The sequence below is a fragment of the Strix aluco genome, chromosome 20 (assembly GCF_031877795.1).
Source record: "Strix aluco isolate bStrAlu1 chromosome 20, bStrAlu1.hap1, whole genome shotgun sequence".
In the NCBI taxonomy this organism is placed as follows: Eukaryota; Metazoa; Chordata; class Aves; order Strigiformes; family Strigidae; genus Strix; species Strix aluco.
In genome coordinates, this window is record NC_133950.1 from 13,856,745 (window position 1) to 13,880,000 (window position 23,256).

The window sequence follows — 23,256 nt, forward strand, 5'->3', positions numbered from 1 at the left end:
ATACCACCAACACATTTCACTCAGTTAATAATTAATTCAAGATCATGTTTTTTGAAATGTCATTGCCCCCTCCCCAGGAAGCCAGAACAGCTAAACTTAGGAATTTTTAAATTTAGGATTTCAATTTTTGAATATGTCCAGAGCAATCCTATGTTAGTCTTAACTTTCTCTCTAATGGCTACATAAAAAAAGATTTCAGAGGTAGCAAAAAAAAAAACCCAAACCAAAAATTAATTTAGTTTGTCCATCAGAAAAAAAATTTTATTTAAATCAAAGTGATTTTAAATTTGTGTCTGAAGGAGAAAAAGCATCTGAATATCAACATGTGCTGATATGTTTAGACCAGAAGTTTTCATTTATTTGTTTTGAAATAACTCTACACTTGCAAATTTCTTTCAGCCATTTGTATTCCTGATTATGCCAACTTTCTGAGTACTTCCATTACAAATAAAACTGCAGTATGAAAATACTAGGGCACAATACATCTACAACATGTATTATTTTAAACAGTGTTTGCAAAAAAAAAAAAAATTGGCAACAAAACCTTTGCATGCCTGATATCTAAGCATAGGACCTCTACAAATAAGTTTATGTAAAGTTAAACTAAAGTTGTGCAAACCTTCAGAAGTTTAAGCAAATACTGAAGGCAACCTTTACGGGAAAGACATTTACAAAACTATTTCTGATCAATATAAAATTAAATTACAAGAAGGCCAACTTGGGTTTCTCAACAGATGCAATAAGCTACAAGGGAAGCAAAATAGAACAGAAGCTTATAAAATGTAAGGTGCTTAATATTATTAAAAATAACAGCCCAAATATCTGTTGCTAAATACCAATGAGTATTCATAAAGTAAGTTTACATGAGTGGTATGTAAACAGTAATAAGCAAACAGTGAAGAACATTGAAAAGCCAAGTCTAACAATATTCTGAAAAGTTTTTTGACTCTAGTTATGTCCCTTCCCTACATTCTTTTTTCAGATACAGCCTACAGATTTTTCAACCCTACATTTCACACCTTGTTGTATAGATTCCCAACTAACACAGGCCAAAACCGTTCCAGGAGATTTATTTGAACACTTCTGTGAAAACAGTGGCCTACTGCATTATCACAATCAAATGTAGTATTTCCAATGCACAGTGTAAAACCCATCCAGTTTTACACTGATATGCTAATATATGATACATACAGATACATAAGGCACAGACAAAAAGAAGAAAACACCAACAAACTATCACCAGTACAGACTTTGCTATTTATACAGTGAGTTGGGCTTTAATTAGAACAAAACCTGTTCGAATCTACCCTTCCGCAGCTGAGAAGCCGGCCCCGCCCAGCTGAGGTGAAGCGCCCGCTGGTGGCGGGAAGAGGAGAGAGCAGCGCACGCGCGCAGGGGCCATCACCGGCGGGAAAGCGCCGTCACGGAGGGGCGTGGCTTCGCGAGGGCCCGCCCCGCCCCCGTCCACCCGCCGCCGGCCCAGAACGACACAAAATGGCGTCGGCTCGGCTCCTCACGCTGGGCTCTTAAAGGAGCCGCAACACCTCGGGCCTTGGCGGCTGGTGGAGACGACGATCGCTCGGTGGAGTGAAGGGAGTTGGAGGAAGAGGTGCGCTGAGAGCCGGTGCCTTCGCTCGGGGTCGCCCGGAGGCCGCCCTGCCCGCCACTGCCCCGGCGGCGAGCGGGAAGCGGTGAAACGGCGTTACCATGTCAACGCAGGTAATCAAAGCGGAGGCCTGAGGGGAACCGCCCTCGGCGGGAACCGGGATCCCCCTTCAGCGAGCATCGCCGCTCCCCGGCCGCCTCACTGCGGGCGCGGCGCTGCCGCACAGCCCGGCTCTGCGGAGGGGAGCTCTGCCCGCGGCGCCGCGGCAGCACCGTGCCGCGGGGGGCGGTCGCCATCCTGTCAGGTGCGGGCCGGCCGTGGCGGGAGGGGCCGGTGGCTCGGCTGTGGCCCCCACGGATGGAGCGGCCGTGGCGGGTGCGCAGCCGTTAACCGGGGAGGTGAGGGGGGGGGCTGGCAGCACCGAGGGCCCGTCTGCACCCCGCCGGGGCGCGGGGTACACCCAGGGCACGCATCTCCGCGGCCAGGTCAGCTCAACGCTCCCCCCTTTCGTCCTGTTCTAACGGGAGAGTTTTGTCGCGGTTTTCATTGCAAAAGCAGAAATCTGTTCTCAAGAAACCGCATTAAAATGTCTTAACTGCCTTGCTTAAAACATGAAAAAAGTTCCCAAAGTAGCTTTTCACTAGCTCACCATCATCTTTTTCCCTCTCCTGCTCCCTCCAGTCTCACTTCCCTGGCCCTGAATGAGTTGTGCCTCCAAGTATTGGCTGGAAGAGAGTGGCTCCTTCCTTCGTTCTTTCTTTTTGAAGACTCAGGAAAACCATTTTAATGAAGAAAATCCTCTCAAGACACAATGTAATCACTCATCTAGCTCAAAGTTCCTTTAAAAGCATACATTTCTGTCTTAAAACATATCTTAAAATGTGCTTTTTGTTTACTGGGTCTAGGTTTTAGTAAAAACCTGTCCCTTCACGGTGGTTGCGACAAGGGCTTTGACGCACAGAAGAACATGTACATGACTTCTATGCTTACCCCTAGGGAAATATATTCATCACTAGAGGAAGTTTCTGTTAACATTCTCTGGAATTTCCCAGGCAGTCACGGAATAACTGGTTTGCAGAACGAGGAACGCTGAAGGAATGCCAGTCCTAGACTGATTTTAACTAACTTTTTTTTTTTTTTTTCCCCCTTTGTTGCCTTTTTTTTGCTTGTATTTGCTCTTCTATCTGCAAAATGGCTGATTTCTAGCTTTGGTAAAAACAATTGGGATCCTAGTCCTCTCTTTCCATCCTCTGTGTTAGTCTGGGTTAAGAGTATCTTCAGGCCTCACAGACCTAATGTAAACCATAAATTGCAGGACAGGTACCAAGATGAGTTACAAAACAGAAAGCAGTTACCCAGTTCCTGGTGTGCTGTAGAATGGTGTAAGTAAACTGGTATACCATTCCTCCGAGTATGTGTTAGCCCATGAAAACTGGAAGCTGTCACCCATTGGAAAATTGGCTTAGATGTGTTTTTTAGGTACCATATCACTGCTGGAAATATTTTTTTATGCTAAAAAGATAATTTTTCAAATATCACCTCTGAAGTGATAAATTGTGTTGTTAAGCACATAGATACTGAGACAGCAAGCACCTAATATCCTTAAACAACATGCTTCTGTAGCACTTTTGTGGGCATGCAAACCATTAAGATTTAGACTTATGTACAGATTGATGTTTATTTCTGTTCTTCCAGATATTGGTCATATATTCTGCATTTTTTTGGCAATGAAGAAAGGGTCTGTGAGAAAAGCATTATGCAGAGAAACACAGATGTCAGCTTCTCGGACGCCTAGTCCTATGTCTCCTGTCAGTTCAAGTACCAGATCTCCATCTCCTCTTAGCCAACAGACACCTCCATCTGCTTGCAAAAGCATGGAGCAGAGGCACCAAGAACTTGATATTAGAGCAGAAAATGCAGAAGCTGCTTTTGAGTATAAGTTTCATAAAGGTATTGTATAAATAACTGCTGGTATAAAAGTACATACTAAAAGCATAAAAAGCCAGTGTTCCGGGAACTGTATGATTAAAGATGTATGATCTGTTGGAAGGAATCCTGAAAAATTTGCTTTCATCTTTTGGTACTCAGATGTGGAAATGATCATAATGAAAGCTGTGTAGAATAATGAGACTTCTTACATTCTGTGCCGGGGGGAAGACTGGCAAAGGGAGAGGCATACTGTGCCTGTTTCAAAAGGCTATACCCGCTTACTCTTAACATGTCATTTCCTGTAAAATGCTTCTGGTGTGCTGTTTCTTCTCATCCCCTGTGGGGGGGAATAATTTTCAATGTTTTCTCAGTATTCAGTGTGAAGTAAAAGACTAACATAAAAATCACTAATTCTTTCACTACTGAAGGTAGTTTCTCTGTTTAATTTCAGATGAAAATGGTATTAGTCCAGGAGTTAGGTACATAACTGAACCCCTTATAAAAGGTCTGTCAAAACAAGAAAATTTGGCATGTATAAGCTCACTGAATCTTTCTTCCCCAAAGGATGGGGACAAGAAATTTAAGGTAAGTTATTGAAAATAACTAGTAATTAAACAAAGTTAAAAATTCATGTTGATTTATTTCTTAGTAAAGGTCTGGTTTTATGTTTTATTAAAAATTTTGGATCAGTTAGAATGAAGTTTAGAACACAGTCCATTTGTGTAACTTTTTAGCTTTTGGATTGTGCTGGTTTGGTTTTGTTGGTTGTTTTTTGATGAGACTGGTCCACTGTAAATTTAAAATCTAGTTTTCCTCTTCCGACGCTACAGAAGACTGCACCTAAAGCAGGGTTTTAGAATGCAACAGTGAAACTGCGATTAAGAAAATGTTAGAATACTTTGTATTTTTTAGTGAACAGGTGGTTGTTAAAAAACGAAATCTGCCTTTCTCTTAAAACAAAAAAAAGAAAGCTGCAATGCTGAGGAATTAATTTTCTGTTCTTTAGTACATAGAAAATTTGGAGAAGTGCTCTAAACTAGAGACACTAAATCTTAGTAACAACCAAATAGAGAAGATTGAGAAGTTGGATAAACTGCTGAAGTTGCGTGAACTCAATTTGTCTTACAACAAAATCAGGTAAGCAGAAACACTGATGGTGTGGGTAAGCCCAGATGCAATGAAGCCGCCATTCTCTTATTGTTTAAGTGAGTTCTCTCACAGGTGTGAACAGTTAAGGTGAATTTTCCATCACTTGTATGTCAAGACCAACAGTCTTTGGTGAGATCTTCTTAAAAAGCACAAGCTCTTAGATATTGAAAGGTTAAATAGTTCTGGGAAGTGCTGTTAGTGTACCATGGCTGCAGTTAAACTAGTTTTCTTAGAAAACCAAGCCAAAAATGCAAGTTTTCATAATGAAGAGTGTACAGTAACCCCATTAGATACATTAAAAAATTAATTAAACTTTTACTGCATATTATTACAAGTAATACAAGAAGTTTTCTTTTAGAAGAGGAAGCTGAATGGGCTTGATCAGGCAGGCCATAAACTCACTAAATTGCTTTTTCACTTCCGCTGTTTTGAGAGTCTGGTATCTTGTCTGAGGGATATAAAAATGTTGAAGGGTAATGGTTCACACAATAGCAAAATTCTTTGTTTCCTTTAATATTTCTGTTTATTATGATCTTTATATGAGACAGCAGTAGAGAAGCAGGAATTTCAGCAGAGAAGTTAACAATAGGAAGTAAGCAAGACACCAGCATTTCTACACATTGCATTCACACAACTTCCTCTCTCAACAGGAACTGAAAAGGTCAGAGTAGCTTTTAGCTACTGCTGTACGTTATAAGACTTTACTTATATACAGTTGGTTCCTACTCAAAAAATAGCACATTCTACTGTACTTTGTTATAATACTCATATCTTTAGATAAATGCCCAAATAAACTAAAAGTTAGTATGTTTTCCTCATGAGCTATTTACTGTTTTAATGAAAACACTAAAAAAATTTAGTTCTGCATGCTGTCTGTTTACAGTTATCCTTCCTTTGTATGGGGAAAAAAAACCCCAAAACATCTTTATTTTGGTTCATCTGTGTCCTATAACATTCTCAGGAGAAAAAGAACAAATTTTGCAAATTAAAATGTAATTACCATACATTACATATCTTCATTTTTATATTAAAAATATTTTACAAGTAAAACTTTGCCACAGTGAGCAAGAAAGTCTTCCTGTGGTTTGTTGGGTTTTTTTGGTCTTAATGTAGTACTTGAAAGTCAGATGGTGTGATTTAATTTGAATTGTGAGTCCATGGCAGTAAGCAACTGTTTTTGCTAATCTCTTGGATGATAATTGAGACAGATTTTGCTGTAGCTTATCCATAATACCTCAGTTACACTGTAAATTTGCGATGGTTCGTGATAAATTATGGTTTTCTTCTTATTTTCAGTAAAATTGAAGGTATAGAACACATGCATAATCTACAAAAGCTGAACCTTGCAGGGAATGAGATTGAGCATGTTCCTGTGTGGGTAGGGAAGAAACTGAGATCCCTGCGCATCCTTAATTTGAAACAGAATAAAGTATCATCAGTAAGTGATTATGGTTAGGAACAATAATTGTTCAGAATATTTTCGTGAAGTGAGCTGGTATATTTACATTGATTGACTTATTCTGAATAATATTTAAGTGTCTTTCCACAAAGTCTGTTGTAAAATACAGCTGTTGTGAGTCTAGTAGTTGTTTATCAGAAAAACTCTCCTTTTGTGCCAGGTATTCAAAGCATAAGCCTGTACTGTGTTCAGGACAGCACAAGTTTTGGAAACTTAGGAAAAACTTGGTGAAAATGTGAAGACTTTTACATGTTATTGGTGATGTCCGTTATAAGTTAATTACATGGTTTTGGAGACCTGTAAATAATACGTTGTCTTACCTTTTGTATTTAGAACGTGACTAGATTTACTTCTGTTGTCCAGGTTAATTTCCATGTTTTGCAGCTACAAAAGGGTGTCTATGAAATGAGATCCCTTAATACAATTCCTGAAGGAGTCATGCTACTTAGGAGGAGAGATGAACCAGCTTTGTTCGAGTACTCCTCATGATAAAAGTTCCCTCTTACAAGTCTGGGGGAATGCAAGGTTCCATGGGCCTTGTTATTTTGAAATTTCCAAGGTCAAGCTTGATGAAATTTGCCCTCTTTGCAGGGGTATTTTTTCATAGAAGAAACGACTTGGATTTTAGGAAGTTACTTTAGTCATAACACTGTGTATTTTGGTAGGTTTTTAGAGATTCCACTTTAGCATAAAGGTTAAAATAGATCCTGTGAGATGAACCTAACATAAAACATTCTATACAATCAGAAATACAGTAATGGGAGTTTAATTGTTCTTGGAAGGATGTCTAATCATTGTTCCATTTGTCTTTGATTTAGCTCCATGATATAGCTAAACTAAAGCCTCTACAAGATCTGACTTCTCTATTCCTTGCTGATAATCCAGTTGTAAATCTGCCTCACTACCGCCTGTACACCATATTCCACTTGCGAGCACTGGAAAGCTTGGATGGACAGCCAGTGACGAATCACGACAGACAGGAAGCTCTACAGAGGTTTAATTTAGGTAATAGTGATATGTTAAAACTATAGTGAATGACACCAAATTTAAGTTTAGATGGAGAAGATTTCTATTTGAAAATTTCTGTTACTTTTGTTTTTCAGAAGAGATAGAAAAATTAGAAAGAGAGTTGGAAAACACAGTAAAAGAGATGGAGAACCTTAAACTTAACCAGTGCAAAGTGCTCGAGCAACTTCGCCATCAAGACGAGGTCAACAAATCATTAAAAGAAAAGACTTTGCAACAGAAGCAAAGCTGTGAAGACCTACAAAGGGACCTGGACACCAAAAATGAATTGGTAAGATAATCACTTGCACTGAAAAATACTTGGAATAGTTTTGTTGTCAGAGTTGTCAACGTGAGAGTTCAAATGGATGGAGATTTATGTTGAAAATTGAGAAACAAAACTTAGGCGCTTCAACTTCTAGAGTGATTATTTCTTGACCAGTTCTTCGGTATTCTTTCTGTGGAAAAAGTAAGTATATTGAGCCAACAATCAGTATCACTCCTGTAATTTATAGTTCGTAGTAACTTACTTGTTTGTCTCTAGCAATTTCTTTTTTGTTTAAAATTTTGTCAGTTAATGAAAGGTTAAGTATCCTCTAGCTGCTAAATTGCCAAGTACTGAATCTCCTATGTTGTTCAGACTTTAAAGTGCTGCTGCAATAAGGGAAAATATTAAATGCTTTTACAAAACCAAGGTGTGCCTACAAGTTGTATGTCAGTAATACCTCTTGATTATTATTTTGGGTAATGTCCATTAGTTTACTTGTTAAACCTAAGATTTTAGGATGATGTGAATAAAGTACAAGTATCTTTTATTGGTAGCTATAAAATGCAAGAAAAGTCCTATTGACTTGAGAGTGCTCAGTTGTGAATGACCTGATGGGAACTTAATAGATGGCTTTTATCTTCTTACGACTTGTCCTCTAAAATCTTATCCTTCAGAATCTCTGTAGCTAATATTTCTATAGCTGTTTCTTCTATGAACAGACACACACTAACCAGCAGCCTATTTCTAAAATGTAGTTTTCAGTATAGTGAGATTTAGCAGCCAGTATTTTGCAACTTAACCCCACTCTTATCCTTTGGGTGACAAACTGTGCTTGCTTCTTTCTTCCTTTAGCTGGTGTATTGGTTTGTCACAGTTCCCCTTCCGCAGAGCCTTTATTCCTCACTAAAGGTAGCCCCACTGTGCTCCTGGGTTGCATGGTTATTTTTATTTCTAGGATTTATTTGCATGTGTACTGAAGTAGAAACATTTGTATAAAGTGTTACAGTGAGACTTTATATTCACGGTGGTTTTTGGATACAATTTTCATTTTTCTTTTTTTTCCCTCCTTCAAAACACAGTTAATTTTTGCTTGACATATATTGTTCTTTAAAATCTTTCTTTAAGCCTTTTCTTTATTCCAGTCTGTTCTATTTCTTTTCCTTCATTAGTCCTGCTTTCCACTGTCTATTGGAGTTTTGCTGCATGTTCTCCCTCAGGTATTCAGCATGAAAAGTTGATTTTGAAAGGAAATCACATGATGGACCTTTATTTAAAAAAACTCAAAAAGCTAACTAGCACGAGGCTAAGTTAAAAATGAAATGCATAGGCTCTATACACTTGACAACTGAGATTTGTTTCTTTTACAATGATTAATAGTTCTCACTGCTCATTAGTAGCATTAAATACATTTATTTGGCGTAGATTTTGCTAAAGGATTGTACCCAAATTACTTTTTATGCTAAGTTAGTGATAAATTTATTTTCAAACCTTTGATGCATGTGAACTTAAAAGGCCTTTCATGTGATCATTTGTGTTGTATTAATTGTGGGGTTCTTGTGTACTCTTAGTTGTCATATTGTCTCTTGCAATAAAGTTGCACTTTGTGATATTCTTGATCCAAAATACACCATCTTAAGTTTCTGATACGAGCTTTGTATCAAAGCTAATGCCTTGCCCTGCTCTCTACTGAATTGAAATGTATGTGATAATGATATTTGAATGAATGCAACTTACTTTACTTACTGGTTTATTAGTTAAAACAGAAGACAATGGAGCTAACCCGAGCTTGCCAGAAGCAGTATGAATTGGAGCAGGAGCTGGCGTTTTATAAGATTGATGCAAAATTTGAGCCGTTGAATTATTTTCCATCAGAGGTAATAATTTAAAAATAATGGATCTTTTCATTGCTGTTTCTCTTGCTTTTCAACTTGGAAAATAGAAAACTGAATAGTTTTTCTGTAATTCTAATAGATACGGTTTTATTAAGAGTTATTAGTTACGAAATACCAAAATTTCATTTTAAAATCAAGTTACAAGATTTGAACTAAACTGAATCTGAGTGACATTTAATGTGTTGAATATTAGTATACATACTTACACGTTTTAGCTAAGTAGTCAGTGAACATTTTCTTGTTATTATTAACCAAATGATAGCCCTTTCTTCTGGCTTAATTTTGGAGGCCCTTTCACTTGGAGAAATTCCGCAAGCCAGAATGTTCTTGAGTTAGACAGTATTAGAATTTGTGTCATTTTTCTGTTCTTTTTTTCTCCTAGTAGAGCTAACCTTTGTCATACTTGCAAAAAAATTGTAGAGATGCCTGAATGAAAGGAGTTTGCACAAGAAATATAAAGATCAATACTCATTAACTATGAATGATTTTTTTTTTTTTTTTTTTAGTTTATGTTTAAGTGCAACAATGTAATGGATCGAGTATAATCACTATTATTATTGTCTAAAATACTAAGAAAAAACCCTCTGGTTAAATATCCACTTGCTTTATCCATTTGCAATAAACCAATCATACCCTGGTTAGGTTGGTTTGTTTTTTATTCCATTATAAAATAACAAGAATGTTCAAGACCAAACAAGTCCAGTGTAGTCTGTTTTCTTCTAATTATTCTAATATCAAATTGGTTTTCCTTTATATGCTTAAGAGCGTTAAATGTATGTTATGAGTTGACTGCAACCATACTTCTGAGATGGATACAAAGACATATTGCTTCATACATTTCAGGATGTTGAACTTGATAATGTACCTGGTGAAAGCCCATACATTGGCAAGGCCAGGTATAAAAGAAATATGTTTATAAGAGAAGGCTACATTGCTAACAAAGCTCAGCAGATGGAGACTGGAAAAATGCCACTAGTTGAAGATGACTTCTGTAGGGAACGCCAGCTGAAATTGCAGCTCCAAACTCTAGATGAACTACTAGAGGGTAAAGAAAAAAAGATTCATTCAGGTAAAATCTTAATTTTTATCAAATTAAAATTAAAATACGTATATCAGTGTAGTTTATTCCACTGATTAAATGCTTGACACATATTTAACATAATAGCAATAATATGTCAAAGGCAGTAAGTGCTGTAATTTCTAAACACTACTTGATGCATTTTGGGTCAAAACTTACAATTTCTTTTTGATATTATTTCAAGATAATTCAGGATGAAAAGATTAAATATTATTGAAAAAAGAATGCTAGGGAGGTTTCATATTTGATGCATTAATTTAATTGTATAAGACTCATTAAAAAAACTTTAGACAGACATTCTGGTTTCTCTGGGCTTTGATTATCACTATTCTATGAAAATGCATTCTGATCAACGTGTTAACAGAAAACATGCATATCAATGTTATACAGAATATCATAATGTATGTTGTGGGTTTTGTTTTTTCTGTCTGCAGCACAAAGAAGATTAGAAGAACTGCAAAGTGCAGTAGGAAACGCAGAGCAACAAGTTTTGAAAGTAACAGGGGAACTGCAACAACTGGAGGATGCTCTGGCTCAGAAAAAAGTATGCAAAGTTGCTATGAGAATAGTAAGGGAAAGTGTTCAAAGCAATGTTGATGTAAAAAATATAACTTTTTCTCCCTGTTCTTTTTTAAAGGGACTATTGTACTTATGTAAATCCATTTGTCATGCACCAGAAAAATCTTACGGGTTTTAGATAGCTTCTTTATAAATAAGCTGTCAAGAGTTGTAGTGCAGTTAATTGCATCTAGATATGTTCCATGTGATGCTGACAATAATTGTTAACTTTCCCCAGAACACTTTGGAAGAACATAAATATACATTTGAGTACTGCAGTAAGTGGACAGTTTGGGGTCACTGCGTTACGCAGCAGGAGACCTGGATTTGAATTTGAACGTATCTTCTCAGTTCCAGTAACTATAAGCTTACAGCTCCTTAAAGCCTTAGTAGACAGAGCAGAAAGTAACAGAGTAATGGCACAATGTCCTAAGCAGTGCTGGTGACATCACAACATGTCCACAAGAAAGGAGGTTTTACCTGAACCTTGATATAATTGTATGGATTGTATATCTTTATCTATTTATCAGAAAAGGCCTTTCAGGAAGGACTGTAACTGTGTAGGTTTAGTTGTGCGGCTAATAATAAGCAATATAGCTACATAATTGGCAGCAAGAATTAATTTTAAAACATTTATCAGCATTAAACTAAAATTGTATCTTCGATTTCTTCAACAACTGTCATAAATTATTGCTATTTTTAGTCTTTAAACTTTCCTTAAAATCAATGACCAGGATCTTCCATATTTTAACTTAAGAAGTCATAACTGTGGGAGGGGGAAAAAAAGATATTCCAGATAGTCGTCTTAAGACTACAGGAAGGAATTATACAAGAGAATTTTGAGGTCTTGTTTGAAAACAAAACACTTTAGGATGATGGTCAAAATGAGGGTTTTGGCGTTTCTTGGTATGGTAGACTAATGTTATGAAATCATAAGCAAACTGTCGTTCTATTTTCTCTTTCTGAGAAAGTCCTGTGAGTTTTTTGTTATCTTAAGAAAATAAAGAGGATTCAAAATTGGGAATAATCATTTTTAGGCAACCAGTTTTAAAAATGTCGTTGATCAGCTGTGTATTTCCAATTAAACTATTTTAGCCAACCTCCTAATGCTATCTCCAGATATCACAGGCCAACAGGGAAGGTCTTGAACAGCAGTTGAGTGAAAGGATTCAAGTCCTGCATCAGCTACGCAAGGAAGCTTTAGAACTGGAAAAACAAATGGAGAAACAGAAAAGAGAAATAGGGAAAAAACAGAAAGAGCTTGAAGACTTGGAGAGTTCTCTTGCTTCTGTAAATCCTGAAGATCCAAGACATGTAAGTAAAACTGAAATCTTAAGTTTTTATGTACTGCATATATTCATGTAGTGAGAAATGTAGTAAAAGCTACTTTAACAGCTTACCATTGTTGTGCCTATTTCATGAGTTATATATACTTTTGCTGTTTCTTTAGCTATTTGAAAAACATAAAACTCCTCACAATTTAAAAAAAAACACCAAACAAAGCTCAAACAAAAAACCAACTTTGGTAAAACACTTGGGCAGCTAATTTTCAATGCAGTTGCTGTGCAGCACGTTAAGGACTAGACCTTTATGCTTTGCAAAAACATGCTCTGCAGAGTGTTGGAAATTAATTTCTGTGTAAGAAATCCTGAATGCATCTTTTTGTCGAATCCGGCCTTAAATAATTTTAAAGGTCTGTGTAACTGCTGGAGGTCTACAGCTGAAGTCCTGCTTTGTCAGAGAGCTCTTGCATTGACACAAAAGTCTGTTTGCGAGAGGTCAGCCCAGAAAAGCTGTCTGGGGTAGCAGATGTAGCTGACCTGGCCGAAGTGGGGACAGTTTATATTAATATTCCAGCCTGTGAGCCTGCAGGCAGCGGCAGCTTTGGTGTTACACAGTAGTTCAGCATCCTGAAACTAGAATCAATTTTCAATAAAGAGTTTTAATTCTGAAAAGATTTATACTGCCTTTTTGTGGGGACTGATGCCCCCTCTGCTGTCACATAGAGTCCCGTCACTACGGATAGATTCAAGGTCTCAGAGGTCACGTTACAGGTTGGAGCAAAGCTGGATGCACCCAGAAAATGTTATTTTTTTGATCTCCAGGGAAGCAAGATTTTTTCGTTTCTGAGTTGTGTTCAGATACAGCAAATGTTTATAGAATTTTTTTTAAGCACGATTGAAAAAATAATTTAATTTAAAAGCTGATGGCTTTTTAAATGGGAGCTTTTTAGGCCAGCTTGATGCTTTTAAGAATGCAGAGAAAGACTGTTTATGTTTGGCGCCTGTTTTCAGCTGAGCCCTGCAAAGATTTTTAAAAAATGCGCTTTTTTTTAAAAAAAAAAGATTTTTTTTTTTTTATTTTTTTTTTTTTCCTTCTCTCAGCTGTTAAGTACTAGGAGGGCTGTGCGCGTTTCCGGCGGGGTCCCTCCGCTGCCGGCCAGGCCTTTGCCGGGACCAGCCTGGCCCTTCCCGCTGGCCGCCCCCCGCTTCAAATCACAACACAGGAAGCGGCGGCCGGGGCCGGCCCCTCCGGAGCGGGCAGGGAGCGGGCAGGGAGCTCCGGGCGCTGCGCTCCCCCGGCCCGGAGCTGCTGCGGGAGCAGAAGCCTGCCGAGAGGATGGGAGACTCTGCTTAATCGCTTTTTATGCTGAAGGGATCGGTTCTTCAGTCAGATGAATTCTAGATCAGGGGTGGGGCGTTTTGCAAGTGATACCGAAGGAAGAAAAGACAAAGGCAAAGCTGTAAGTGTTCAGTTTTTTTTTTTAACCGCTCTCCTGTGACATGCTGCAGCAAAATGACTCAGCAGCAGCGCCTCTCCCTGCGTTTTCCTTGTTGAAATTTCACTTTTGAAAGCCGAATGGTAGTCTGGCTAACAAGGTGACAAGTTGAATTGTACTAACGTGAATGTTAAAAATAACTTCCGGTTTAATCCATTTCAAAAAAATACAGAAAGCTATGTTTTTACCCATTACTTCTGTTACAGAAGCAGTCTTATAAGTGATTTTTCTGAGAACTTTAAAATTTCTATGGTAGCTCGATTTATTTTTTTGAGTAGTAAGAAAAAAGGTGCTGTTTATCATGACAGTATAATTCTGTATTTTTCTAAGTCTTCTGGCATTTGAGCTGTTTGTGAGTCATTTCATACCAGTGAGAAACAGATAGCACTATAGCGTTGATAACCAAGTTTTGTATACGGCTGAAACAATCAGCTAAATTCATACTAAATGCATGAAGTCCTGACCAAAGTCTGCGTGAGCAATACAGAGAAATACAGTGAGAAATACAGTGTATTTCTCAGAAAATATTAAAAAACCCAAAAAACTGTTTTAAGTAAATCTTAGCTACAAAGTTGGCCTGACTTGCTTGTTGTTCAGAGTATTTTCCTTCGGGTGGTGACCTGACATGTTCTAAAGCATCATCTGCTGTGAAGGCAATGCAGGATGACAGGATTAAAGCTTCTGGAGGAAATCATGTTTGTTCTTGACTGAAAGAGGAAATGGTATAATAAAAAGTAAAGGCAGGAAGATAGGTAGTAGCCATGAGTAATAATTTCTAAATGCAGGCCTTATTCATCATGCCTAGGCAAGGGGGAGACTAACGATGCTGTTAGTCACACAGATTGCTTGCCTATTTGGGATTCTTTGTGGGACAGTAAGGAGGGAAAATAACAAAAAAACCCCAAGCACCACAACATATACTGCACTTGTGACTTCTGCTGTCAGTAGTAAGGCACTACAGAACTGAGCTAAAATATTGATTGGACTTTTAAAATCTGTACTGATGTTTTCCCACTACCTTTCCAACTGTTAATTTGCAGGTTCACATGAAAGCTCAAAAAGCAAGTAAAGAGCAGCAGTTTGATGTAATGAATAAACACTACAAACAGCTTGAGAGTCGCCTGGATGAAATGCTCTCTAGGATTGCTAAAGAAACTGAGGAAATCAAGGACTTGGAGCAACAGCTCACTGATGGTAGATTTTTCTTTTTTGTTTTACAGTATTGCTTGTATTTAGGATGACATGACAATTGGGGATTCAGTTTTGTTTATCTTTGCTTAAATTAAAAGACAGGAAACCTTTAGGAAAAGGTTGAAAAACTATTCTTAACTGATCTAAAAGGAGTCTTTAGGTAAATCTTTTTTTTTAATTTTTTCTTTAGTATATTCACCGTACATGGGAAGGTCGTTTGCAGGATTTGTTGGTTTGTTTTTTTCTTTTTTCTCTTAAGGTGAGGGGGAGCTTTTGGAAACTGACTTAATAAAGTCAATGAACAAAATTTATGTATACATTTACTATATACCTCATCTATGTGAAAGTAAATATCCCACAAAAGAATATGAATGTAAAAACTGAAACAAAATTGATGTGTGAGGTGTAAAGGTAGCGAGTGTTATCTTCGGTGAGGGGCAGGAATGCACAAAGAAGTGTGATTTCTTTTTAACTCTTCCGGTGGTCAGGTGAATACATTAACATGGGAACTCCTGGCCTTTAAAAGAGGCTTTTTCTGGTTGAGTTCTAGATACTTGTTATTACTATATATTCCAATAGGTGAACATTTTAAAGAAGATTAACAGAGGCAGTTTTGTTTGTTTTATAAATAAGTGTGGTTTCTTAAGTATCTCAAATTTGTTTTGCATTTCTGCAGGTCAAATAGCAACAAATGAAGCACTGAAAAGGGATTTAGAAAGTATTATCACTGGATTACAGGAGTACCTGCAAAGTGTTAAGTGTCAGGCAAAACAGGCCAATGATGAATGTAAGGAGTTGAAGAAGGATAAAGAATCTTTGCTACAAAGATTGGCACATCTAGAGGAGGAAAGAAACAACCTGGAAATAGTTGCCATGGATGCAGAAAATATGAGAAAAGTAAGGCTTAATACTATTTTTCTTCCCAAATGCAGATACCTAAGAATAAACTTTAAAAAAAGTAAGCAAATGACCAAATTTGGAATAGCAGAGCACAGTGTCTTGGATAAAATAATTTTTTTGTATGGTAACTTGAATTAGACGTTCCCACGCACATTAAGAATGGAATTCGGGCTTTAAAACCAGTTGCAGGAGACATACAGTAAAGTTGTACTTTATGGAAGATGTCTCGGAAAAGCAGGCTTTACCTTTCAGACATTCCTAAAAATGGATTTGCAGTTGATATCACAGTGAATTGCATTAGTGAAAACTGTCTGGATACTAGCCGAGGAGGTGTGTATTATTAGCTGCATCTGTCCTATCAGCCAATTATTTAGAGAGCTGTGTTAGTATCCTGATAAGTTTTATGTAAACCTTAATACCAGGGACAAATGTGTATCACTTTAAGCTACGTGTCTCTGACTTGAGTGTAGATTTTTTTTGTACAGTCTGTCACAGTAGTGTCATTGACCTGATCTTTGTATGTAGTAGTGGCACCTAGCTTTAGGTTTTGATGTTTAGGGTTAGTGTCTATTTTGACCTGTCAGCTGTCACAGTGATGATGAGTTCCAGAGTGACAGAGGAAGAGAGGCAATGTATTCAGAAGAAATCCTGGCTCTCCTGTGTACATATTTCTAAAATGAATGTAAAATTTCAGGAAATTACAATGCTAGAAGGTGCACTCCAAGAGCAGCGAGAAATAAATGAATCGCTTAGAGATGCACAAGGGGACATCAGTGCCTATGAGGCTGAACTGGAAGCCCAGCTAAGAGACAGAGATACAGAAGCCAATCAGCAAAAAGAAGAATTGGAAAGACTGAAGCAACTTAGCCAAGTAAGAACAGAGCTCTCAGGCTGCCAAAGGGGTAATCTACCCCAGGACAAGGGGCAACCAGACTTTCCCCCATACCGCATTTCCAACATTGACTTGCAAATAGTTGTTGGTTTAGGTGTCCCCCAAATGGAAGGTGGTATCAGTTTTCTAGGATTTATAATTCTGCATTTAAGCAAGGTGCAGATCATTTGGGGAGCCTGTAGGGAATATTCACCATATTTAAAGGGAAAATAATAATCTGCATCTTTTTGGAAAGAGATAACCATGCACACATCAAAGAAATAACACTGAAGCAGTCCTGTGAAAAGTAGCAGGTGAAAGACAAAGTTTGCTTTTGCTCTTTGTAATAAAAAATTGAGTTCTATAGCAATTTTTTTTTTTAATAGTAATATATTATAAAACTAGCTTTCTGCTGGGGAAGAACAATGTATGCTGTGATTTGTACAGTCCCATTTTATCTTACTGTTGGGGATCCTTATTGGGATTAGTGGATGATGATGGTGTACAGTAACTACTATTTTGGTTCAGTTTCCACTCATCAGAAATCAACATGGTGGGGTTTTGTTGCAAGACTCATTCCAACTGCACATGTCAGATTGCAGGCAGAAAGGAAAATGCAAAACAGTGAAGCATGGTGTTCTGTCCCTAACCGTTCCAAGTTTTAATGTTTCAGGAGAAACTTGAAAGCTCTCTGTAGAACACTGATAAAATGTAAATCTGTCACTTACCTGGTGGGTAGGACGGGCTCATGAGAGGTCTAGATTAGAAGTTACAGTACAAGTCATGATGATGATGGATTTAGGAAATTACACCTATTATGTATATAAGATGATGGGTTGGTTTGGGATGGTTGGGGTTGTTTTGTTGGTGGGGTTTTTTTTTAGGAGGTGTATTGTTACTATTTTAAGAAATATAGCTGTTGTGTAGTGGGTGACAGGTTGGGGTTGGGAGTGGGGATGTTATCTGAAGGTTTTCTGTGTTTGTAGATGGAACTGTCAGCCCTACAAGCTGAACTTGAAAAAGAAAGGCAAGCATTAGAGAATGCTCTGGCCAAAGCACAACTAGCAGAAGAGAAGGAACAACAAAATTATAAGCTCCTTTCTCAGTTCAAACAACTGCAGGTAAAGTATTTGTTGCCTTTAAAAAGTTACCTGATATGCAGTATGGTTCCCCACTCCCCCAAGGGGAAAGTGCTAAGAATTTTAAAGGATTCTGTGTGAATCTTGTTTTGAAGTTCAGTACTATTTATGACTTTTTCTGACTTTAATTTTCTTGTCCAGAGACCCCACACCACAGTCTCTTTTTTCCTGTCTTTTTTAGATACTTAGATTAACCTTTGAAACAATTTCAGAGCTGCTCAGTTGTATTGCAGAGGGATTGATAAACTGTTCTATGTATTGGTTCAAGCCATGTTGAAAAAAATGTTTGGACTCTTTATTTAAAAAACAGGAAAAGGAAAAAAACCTAAACCCCAACCCTCCAAAAACCCAACAGCAATAACAAAACCCCCAAAACAGAACTAGATATTAAAAATTCTAGCTTTTATCATTTGTGCATTTGTTTACTTACAGTTGTGTGGATAGGTGGTTTTTTTGAGTTGGGTTTTTTTTTTTTAGGGAGACAATAATCTTCTGAAACAACAGCTTAAAGATCTTCAGAATCAGCTAAACCATGCTGTTGGTAACTTAATTCATCCTGAGGAAGTCTTAGCTCGTATAAGTGAACTCAAGCAAAAGCTTCAGACAGGAGTTGGAGAGATTAAGTGAGTACAATAAAAGTACAAATGGTGTTAGATTTGTGCATGTGAAAGTGGTAAGTACATGAGAGCAACAAGGTACATGTGCTGCATCCTACTGAGTGCAACTTGGGGCAGTTCAAACTTGAACTTCAGCACCCTGGGGTTGTTAAGAGAGCATCACCTGAGCTCAGTAATTATATCACTGAGGGAAATACACAGTCCTCTTGGGTTTCACTGCAAGGGACGGGGCAAACCTTTCCCCATCTTTGTCCCCAGCAGCAAAGAATGGTCATAAACAAAGACAGAGTGGTATAGAGGTCTGTCTGTGCAGTGTAATGTGGTAAGTGCTGCACCTGAATTCATTTACATTGGATCTCTGATCTCTTAAACTTGTACTATTGTATTAGGCTGCATCATTTCAGTATCTGATATCACAATTTAAAATCACTATTTTTCTGTCTTGGAACCTGGATTGTTTCTCTTTCAGATGTCAGAATTCAGCTGATGTTTTAGGGAAAAGCCTTGCAAATCTGCAGAAAGAATTTAATGACATCCTTGCTGATGCTCAGAGGGAAAAAGAGAAAGCATGGGCTAGACAGAGACAATTGCAGGAAGAAATGGTATCCCAGCAGGAAAAACTGGAAGAAGTACAGGAGAAATATAGACAGGCACGTATCCAAACAACAAAAGCAAGAGTAAGACAATTTCAGCTTAGAGTAAAAAAGGTAACTTGCAGCTGAAGGACCAAGTTTCACTACAGATGCAGTGTTGCTACCCTCCATCTTTCAGAAGAGTACAATTTCACTGAAGGTAGACTAATACGTTTGCTTGTCAGAAGCACACTGACAGCTCACGTGGGAGCAGGATGCTGTCACTTGTGATTAGAATAGGAATACTAACCATTACTAGAGTTTTGATTTTCCTGTTGTGCACAAATGTGTGTCATGTAGTAATTTTCATTATAAAGAAACTGTATAAACAGGTAAAAGCTTCTGAAGAGGAAAACCAAATAAGTGACCACTTCTGTGCTGTGCACCCTGTGAAATTCTTGTAAAAGTAGTGAAACACATCAGCTTTTTTTTTGATAAGTGTGTAATTGTATATTTGACAGGACACGTGCTCCTTTGCAACCTTTTGTTGGCTTTTATTCTATAAAGCTTGCAAAAAATGTTGCTTGGAGGAGAAGGGTTTAATGTGCATTAAAACTTCCACAAGCAATCTCTAATTTTAGCTGTATGATGAGGAGAGATCCACTTTCGGTGTTCATGTAACAGTGAAGTCAGAATTGATTTATTATTATTTTTTATTAATAGTCCTTATGATTTTTGCCTGATTATTTGGTGAATTAGAATTTAGGCTCAATGATATGGCTGAGAGGCAAAAAATAGTTGAATTATGGATAGAAAAACAGCCAGTAACATCCTTGAAAGATCACTGTACATACTACTACCAAAATGGGCATGTTTGAAATGTAATAGTTAGAGTGACAAATCAGTTCTTTTTCCTTCTGCTACAAAGTATGCTGGTAACCACCTGTCACAAAGCTGTTTCTTTACATCATTAAAATAGGGGTGGCTTTTGGTTGAAAAAAATACATTTCTGGCTACTCATTCTAACTTACTTCACTTATAGGTTAAAGCTGAAAACAGGCAGAATAAGAACAAGGTCCATCAGTTAGAGAATGAAATTCAACATTTACATGAAAAAATAAAGAGCATGGAAGAAATTCAGGGCCTTGCTGATGAACAGCTCCAAGAGGCAGATGAAGAGAAAGAGACTATTCTTGCTCAACTGGAAGATTTAGAGAAAAGGGTAGGAATAAGGACCAGTCTGTGCACTGTGTGTGCTCACGAAGGTTCAAAAACTTCTGAATTATTTTGCTTTCTAAGATAGATCAAATACAGGAAGGACCACTGAGGTTATATATTTAACATCTTTCTTTTCCTTAAATTTTATTGGTTGTCCTTTAGTTTTTTTTTTTTCCCTGTTACTTCTATGCATACAATACAACATGGGATATTTGTGGGGTAAAAAGTCATACCAACAGAAAGCCTGTCTTCCATGCTGCTTTTTAAACTTATAAAACCTATTGTTTTCCTGGTTTCAGAAAAAAATAGAAGATGCCAGGGCACAAATGCAGTTTGTCAGTCTAGATAAAGAACTGAAGGAATTAAAGAGAGCAATCATCACTTCAGATAAACTGGCAGCTACAGAGCTCTCCATTGCTAAAAATCAGCTAAAGGCTCTTCATGGGACTGTTCACAGAATTAATCAGGAGCGAGCTGAGGTAAATCAACACTGATAATTAGTTGCTTGTATATAAGTAGTGCTTTTGAATGCCATCGTAGTGGGGGCAGTTCTGGTGTTGTCTTCTAAATTCAGCTTCAGAGCTTTATTCTGAATTGTCCTGCTGCACAGGAGCTCTTGGTTTGGACAGTCTCATCCTGAAATATAGTAGATGAATGTCGGAGTAAATTTGGGTATGGACAGGCGTTCTTGCTGTGTGTTAGAAGGTGAGGGAGAGGCAAGTTAATCTCTTGTAAACTGGAAGTCAAATAAATAATACATTGTTATGTAAGGTAGGAAAGCAGAAGAAGGGACTATGGCAGTTTGTTCTGGGAACCATTTTTGGCTACGTACAAACATCTCTGTAGAAAAGCTGTAAAGTTAAAGGAGTAACGTTATTTTCCATAAGCTTTGCCAATTTCTGGAATTCCAGAACAGACAAGTGCTGTTGGTTCTTATTAGTCAGCTTTTCACAAAGCTGCGTGAGACATCTGCAAGCTTGTGAAGTATTCTTGCAAACTAAAGCTCGAACTAAAATGTCAATTTTAGGAGATTGAGGAAGCTGAAGAGTTCTGTGCTGAGGCAGCTCGTGCAGCCCGGGATCTTGCCAGAGCAGAAGCAGAAATAGAATTGTTACAACAACTCCTCAAAGAGAAGGAAGAACAAGTAGGTTGCAGTGATGTTTGTTCTTTATTATATCAAGAGGATAAAATACTTAGGTATATTTGTTCAGTGAGTTTCTGAAAATGCCATCTTTAGATGTGTGTGCCCTGCCCTTTTTCCTCAAGTTTTCCCAAGTCACAATGTTCTTCCCTCTCCTGACATCTGCCAGAGAACAATACAAAAACTTCCCTGGCTAGAGTAGCCCACTTTTAAGTAAAACTATCACTTAAGTGCCTTTACATGGCTTTGTCTGTAAGCCTCGGTCATATGAGAGGATGGAAGAACAATTCTGCCACGTCAGGGTGGTACGTGCGTTTTGCTGAATGAGCATTTTTGTAGGGACAGATGGGCATGTTTGAAAAAGTTTTGGTGCAATCTAATTTAAACTGAAGTGCTTCACTTTGTTTTAAACTTGTATTTTAAATAGTTTCAGCTCGAAATGGAGAAAGCTGGCGAGAAGACTGTTGGATCAAGTGCTCAGAAGTTTGAAATTGATAAATTAAATGAAGCTATGGAGCAACAAAAAGCAGAAATTGACCGTTTAAGATGGTTGTTGGATAACATTGGGACAGGTAATCTTTTTTTCTCTCCATTTCTTGCAGATAAGCATGGATGAGAAGACTTCACTTCCTCCATATTTCTCACTGTTTGATCTGAGAAGCTGTTCAGAGCTCTGCAAGTTTATTCTAGGGGGATAAACTGTTCAGGATAGCTTCCTGTACAGGATACATTAAATCACTGTGCTTCAGTGGATCCTCTGTATCTATGGATATGAAGCAAACAGCAAGACACAGTGCAGTTAGTGAAGGGTCTTTGCTTCTTCAAATATGGAGAATGGAGGAAATGGATGGTTAAAGACCAGCAGTGGCACCAGCCCTTTTAGGTTTCCAGCTTTGTCAGTTGGCATGCCATGTGATATCTGGAAATTTAGTGCAAGTTTTTCCTTAGTTTGAAAATCAGAATGACAGCCTGTAAATTTTCATTAGTTTGTCTTAACAACACTTTTTGCAGCTACTTAGGAAACACTAATTGTGCTATGCCTTCAGTTTTCACTGCTCTAGAACGTTGTCAAATATCTATATATAAGGAAAAAAGTGCATCAGTTACCTGTATGTGAACCTGAATTTCTACAATCTTAAAATTATAAACTTGCAAGGGCCAGTGTATGTCTACGCTGTATAAAAATGCTTAGTTTGTTTCCTTCAGCAATGCATTTTTTAAATATTTCAGATTAACAGGATAACAGTGAGGGGAAAGCTGAATGCAGTATTTGTGACTTAATCATTTGCCTTATATGCCTATAAAATGTGATTAATTTACAGGTAACAAAGATGAAATTGAGAACTTGCAAGATGAGATTGCAGCCCTCAGAGATGTGCTTTCACACCAGAACGATTACATCACCAGTATAGCGGATCCATTGAAAAGAAGGGGATACTGGTGTTACATGCCATCATCACAGGTCAGAAATAAAAATCTTGTTATGTGGAAAGCCATTTGATACGGAAAGTCCACTATAAACTTGCTAGGTCTGGGAGAAACTTGAGAAAAAATACTGGCTGGCATGTAAGGGAAGTACTGAAACAACACATTCACAAATATTCCCTGATAAAAGCCTATTACTGTGTAGTAATGGGAATCCAGTGTAAGTAAAATTTGGAGGCAACTATTCAAAATGCAGTACTGTAAGTTCATTTAGGTAAAGGTTAAAGGGGATATTACAGGCAAACATTTCTTGCAAAACAGCACTTGTCTGAGTTTCAGAGAAATATTGTTTAAAATACATTTAGTGCTCTCTTTTAAAGCAGCATGATGCTTGGAAGTGAGAGAAAGCAGAGTGTGTATAGGCTGTTCTTGAAAAGTCAGTACTTTAGAATGTCTAAA

The 23,256-nt window shown here is 37.7% G+C and overlaps 1 protein-coding gene across 11 annotated transcripts in view; it reads left to right on the top strand.

Annotated features, from left to right (window-relative positions):
• The first annotated feature begins 1,633 nt into the window (after positions 1-1,633).
• Positions 1,634-23,256, top strand: part of CNTRL (centriolin) — a 38,868-nt gene continuing 17,245 nt past the window's right edge. For 6 of the 11 annotated variants that reach the window (XR_012625858.1, XR_012625859.1, XR_012625860.1 and 3 more), the window contains exons 1-23: positions 1,634-1,719; positions 2,288-2,419; positions 3,302-3,556; positions 3,987-4,120; positions 4,542-4,672; positions 5,981-6,122; positions 6,962-7,148; positions 7,247-7,440; positions 9,171-9,290; positions 10,152-10,377; positions 10,821-10,930; positions 12,064-12,258; positions 14,764-14,917; positions 15,591-15,811; positions 16,509-16,685; positions 17,672-17,806; positions 18,302-18,447; positions 18,911-19,091; positions 20,056-20,235; positions 20,531-20,710; positions 21,259-21,375; positions 21,800-21,944; positions 22,695-22,834. Coding sequence is in view for 7 of the 11 variants with exons in the window: in XM_074846367.1 (XP_074702468.1) it covers positions 2,308-2,419; positions 3,302-3,556; positions 3,987-4,120; positions 4,542-4,672; positions 5,981-6,122; positions 6,962-7,148; positions 7,247-7,440; positions 9,171-9,290; positions 10,152-10,377; positions 10,821-10,930; positions 12,064-12,258; positions 14,764-14,917; positions 15,591-15,811; positions 16,509-16,685; positions 17,672-17,806; positions 18,302-18,447; positions 18,911-19,091; positions 20,056-20,235; positions 20,531-20,710; positions 21,259-21,375; positions 21,800-21,944; positions 22,695-22,834 (3,582 nt within the window). In the remaining 4 variants the exon portion in view is untranslated. Of the gene's footprint in view, positions 1,720-2,287; positions 2,420-3,301; positions 3,557-3,986; positions 4,121-4,541; positions 4,673-5,980; positions 6,123-6,961; positions 7,149-7,246; positions 7,441-7,541; positions 7,618-8,268; positions 8,326-9,170; positions 9,291-10,151; positions 10,378-10,820; positions 10,931-12,063; positions 12,259-13,058; positions 13,688-14,763; positions 14,918-15,590; positions 15,812-16,508; positions 16,686-17,671; positions 17,807-18,301; positions 18,448-18,910; positions 19,092-20,055; positions 20,236-20,530; positions 20,711-21,258; positions 21,376-21,799; positions 21,945-22,694; positions 22,835-23,256 lie in introns of those variants that run through there. The other 5 variants (XM_074846373.1, XM_074846368.1, XM_074846369.1 and 2 more) reach the window with 5 other exon arrangements.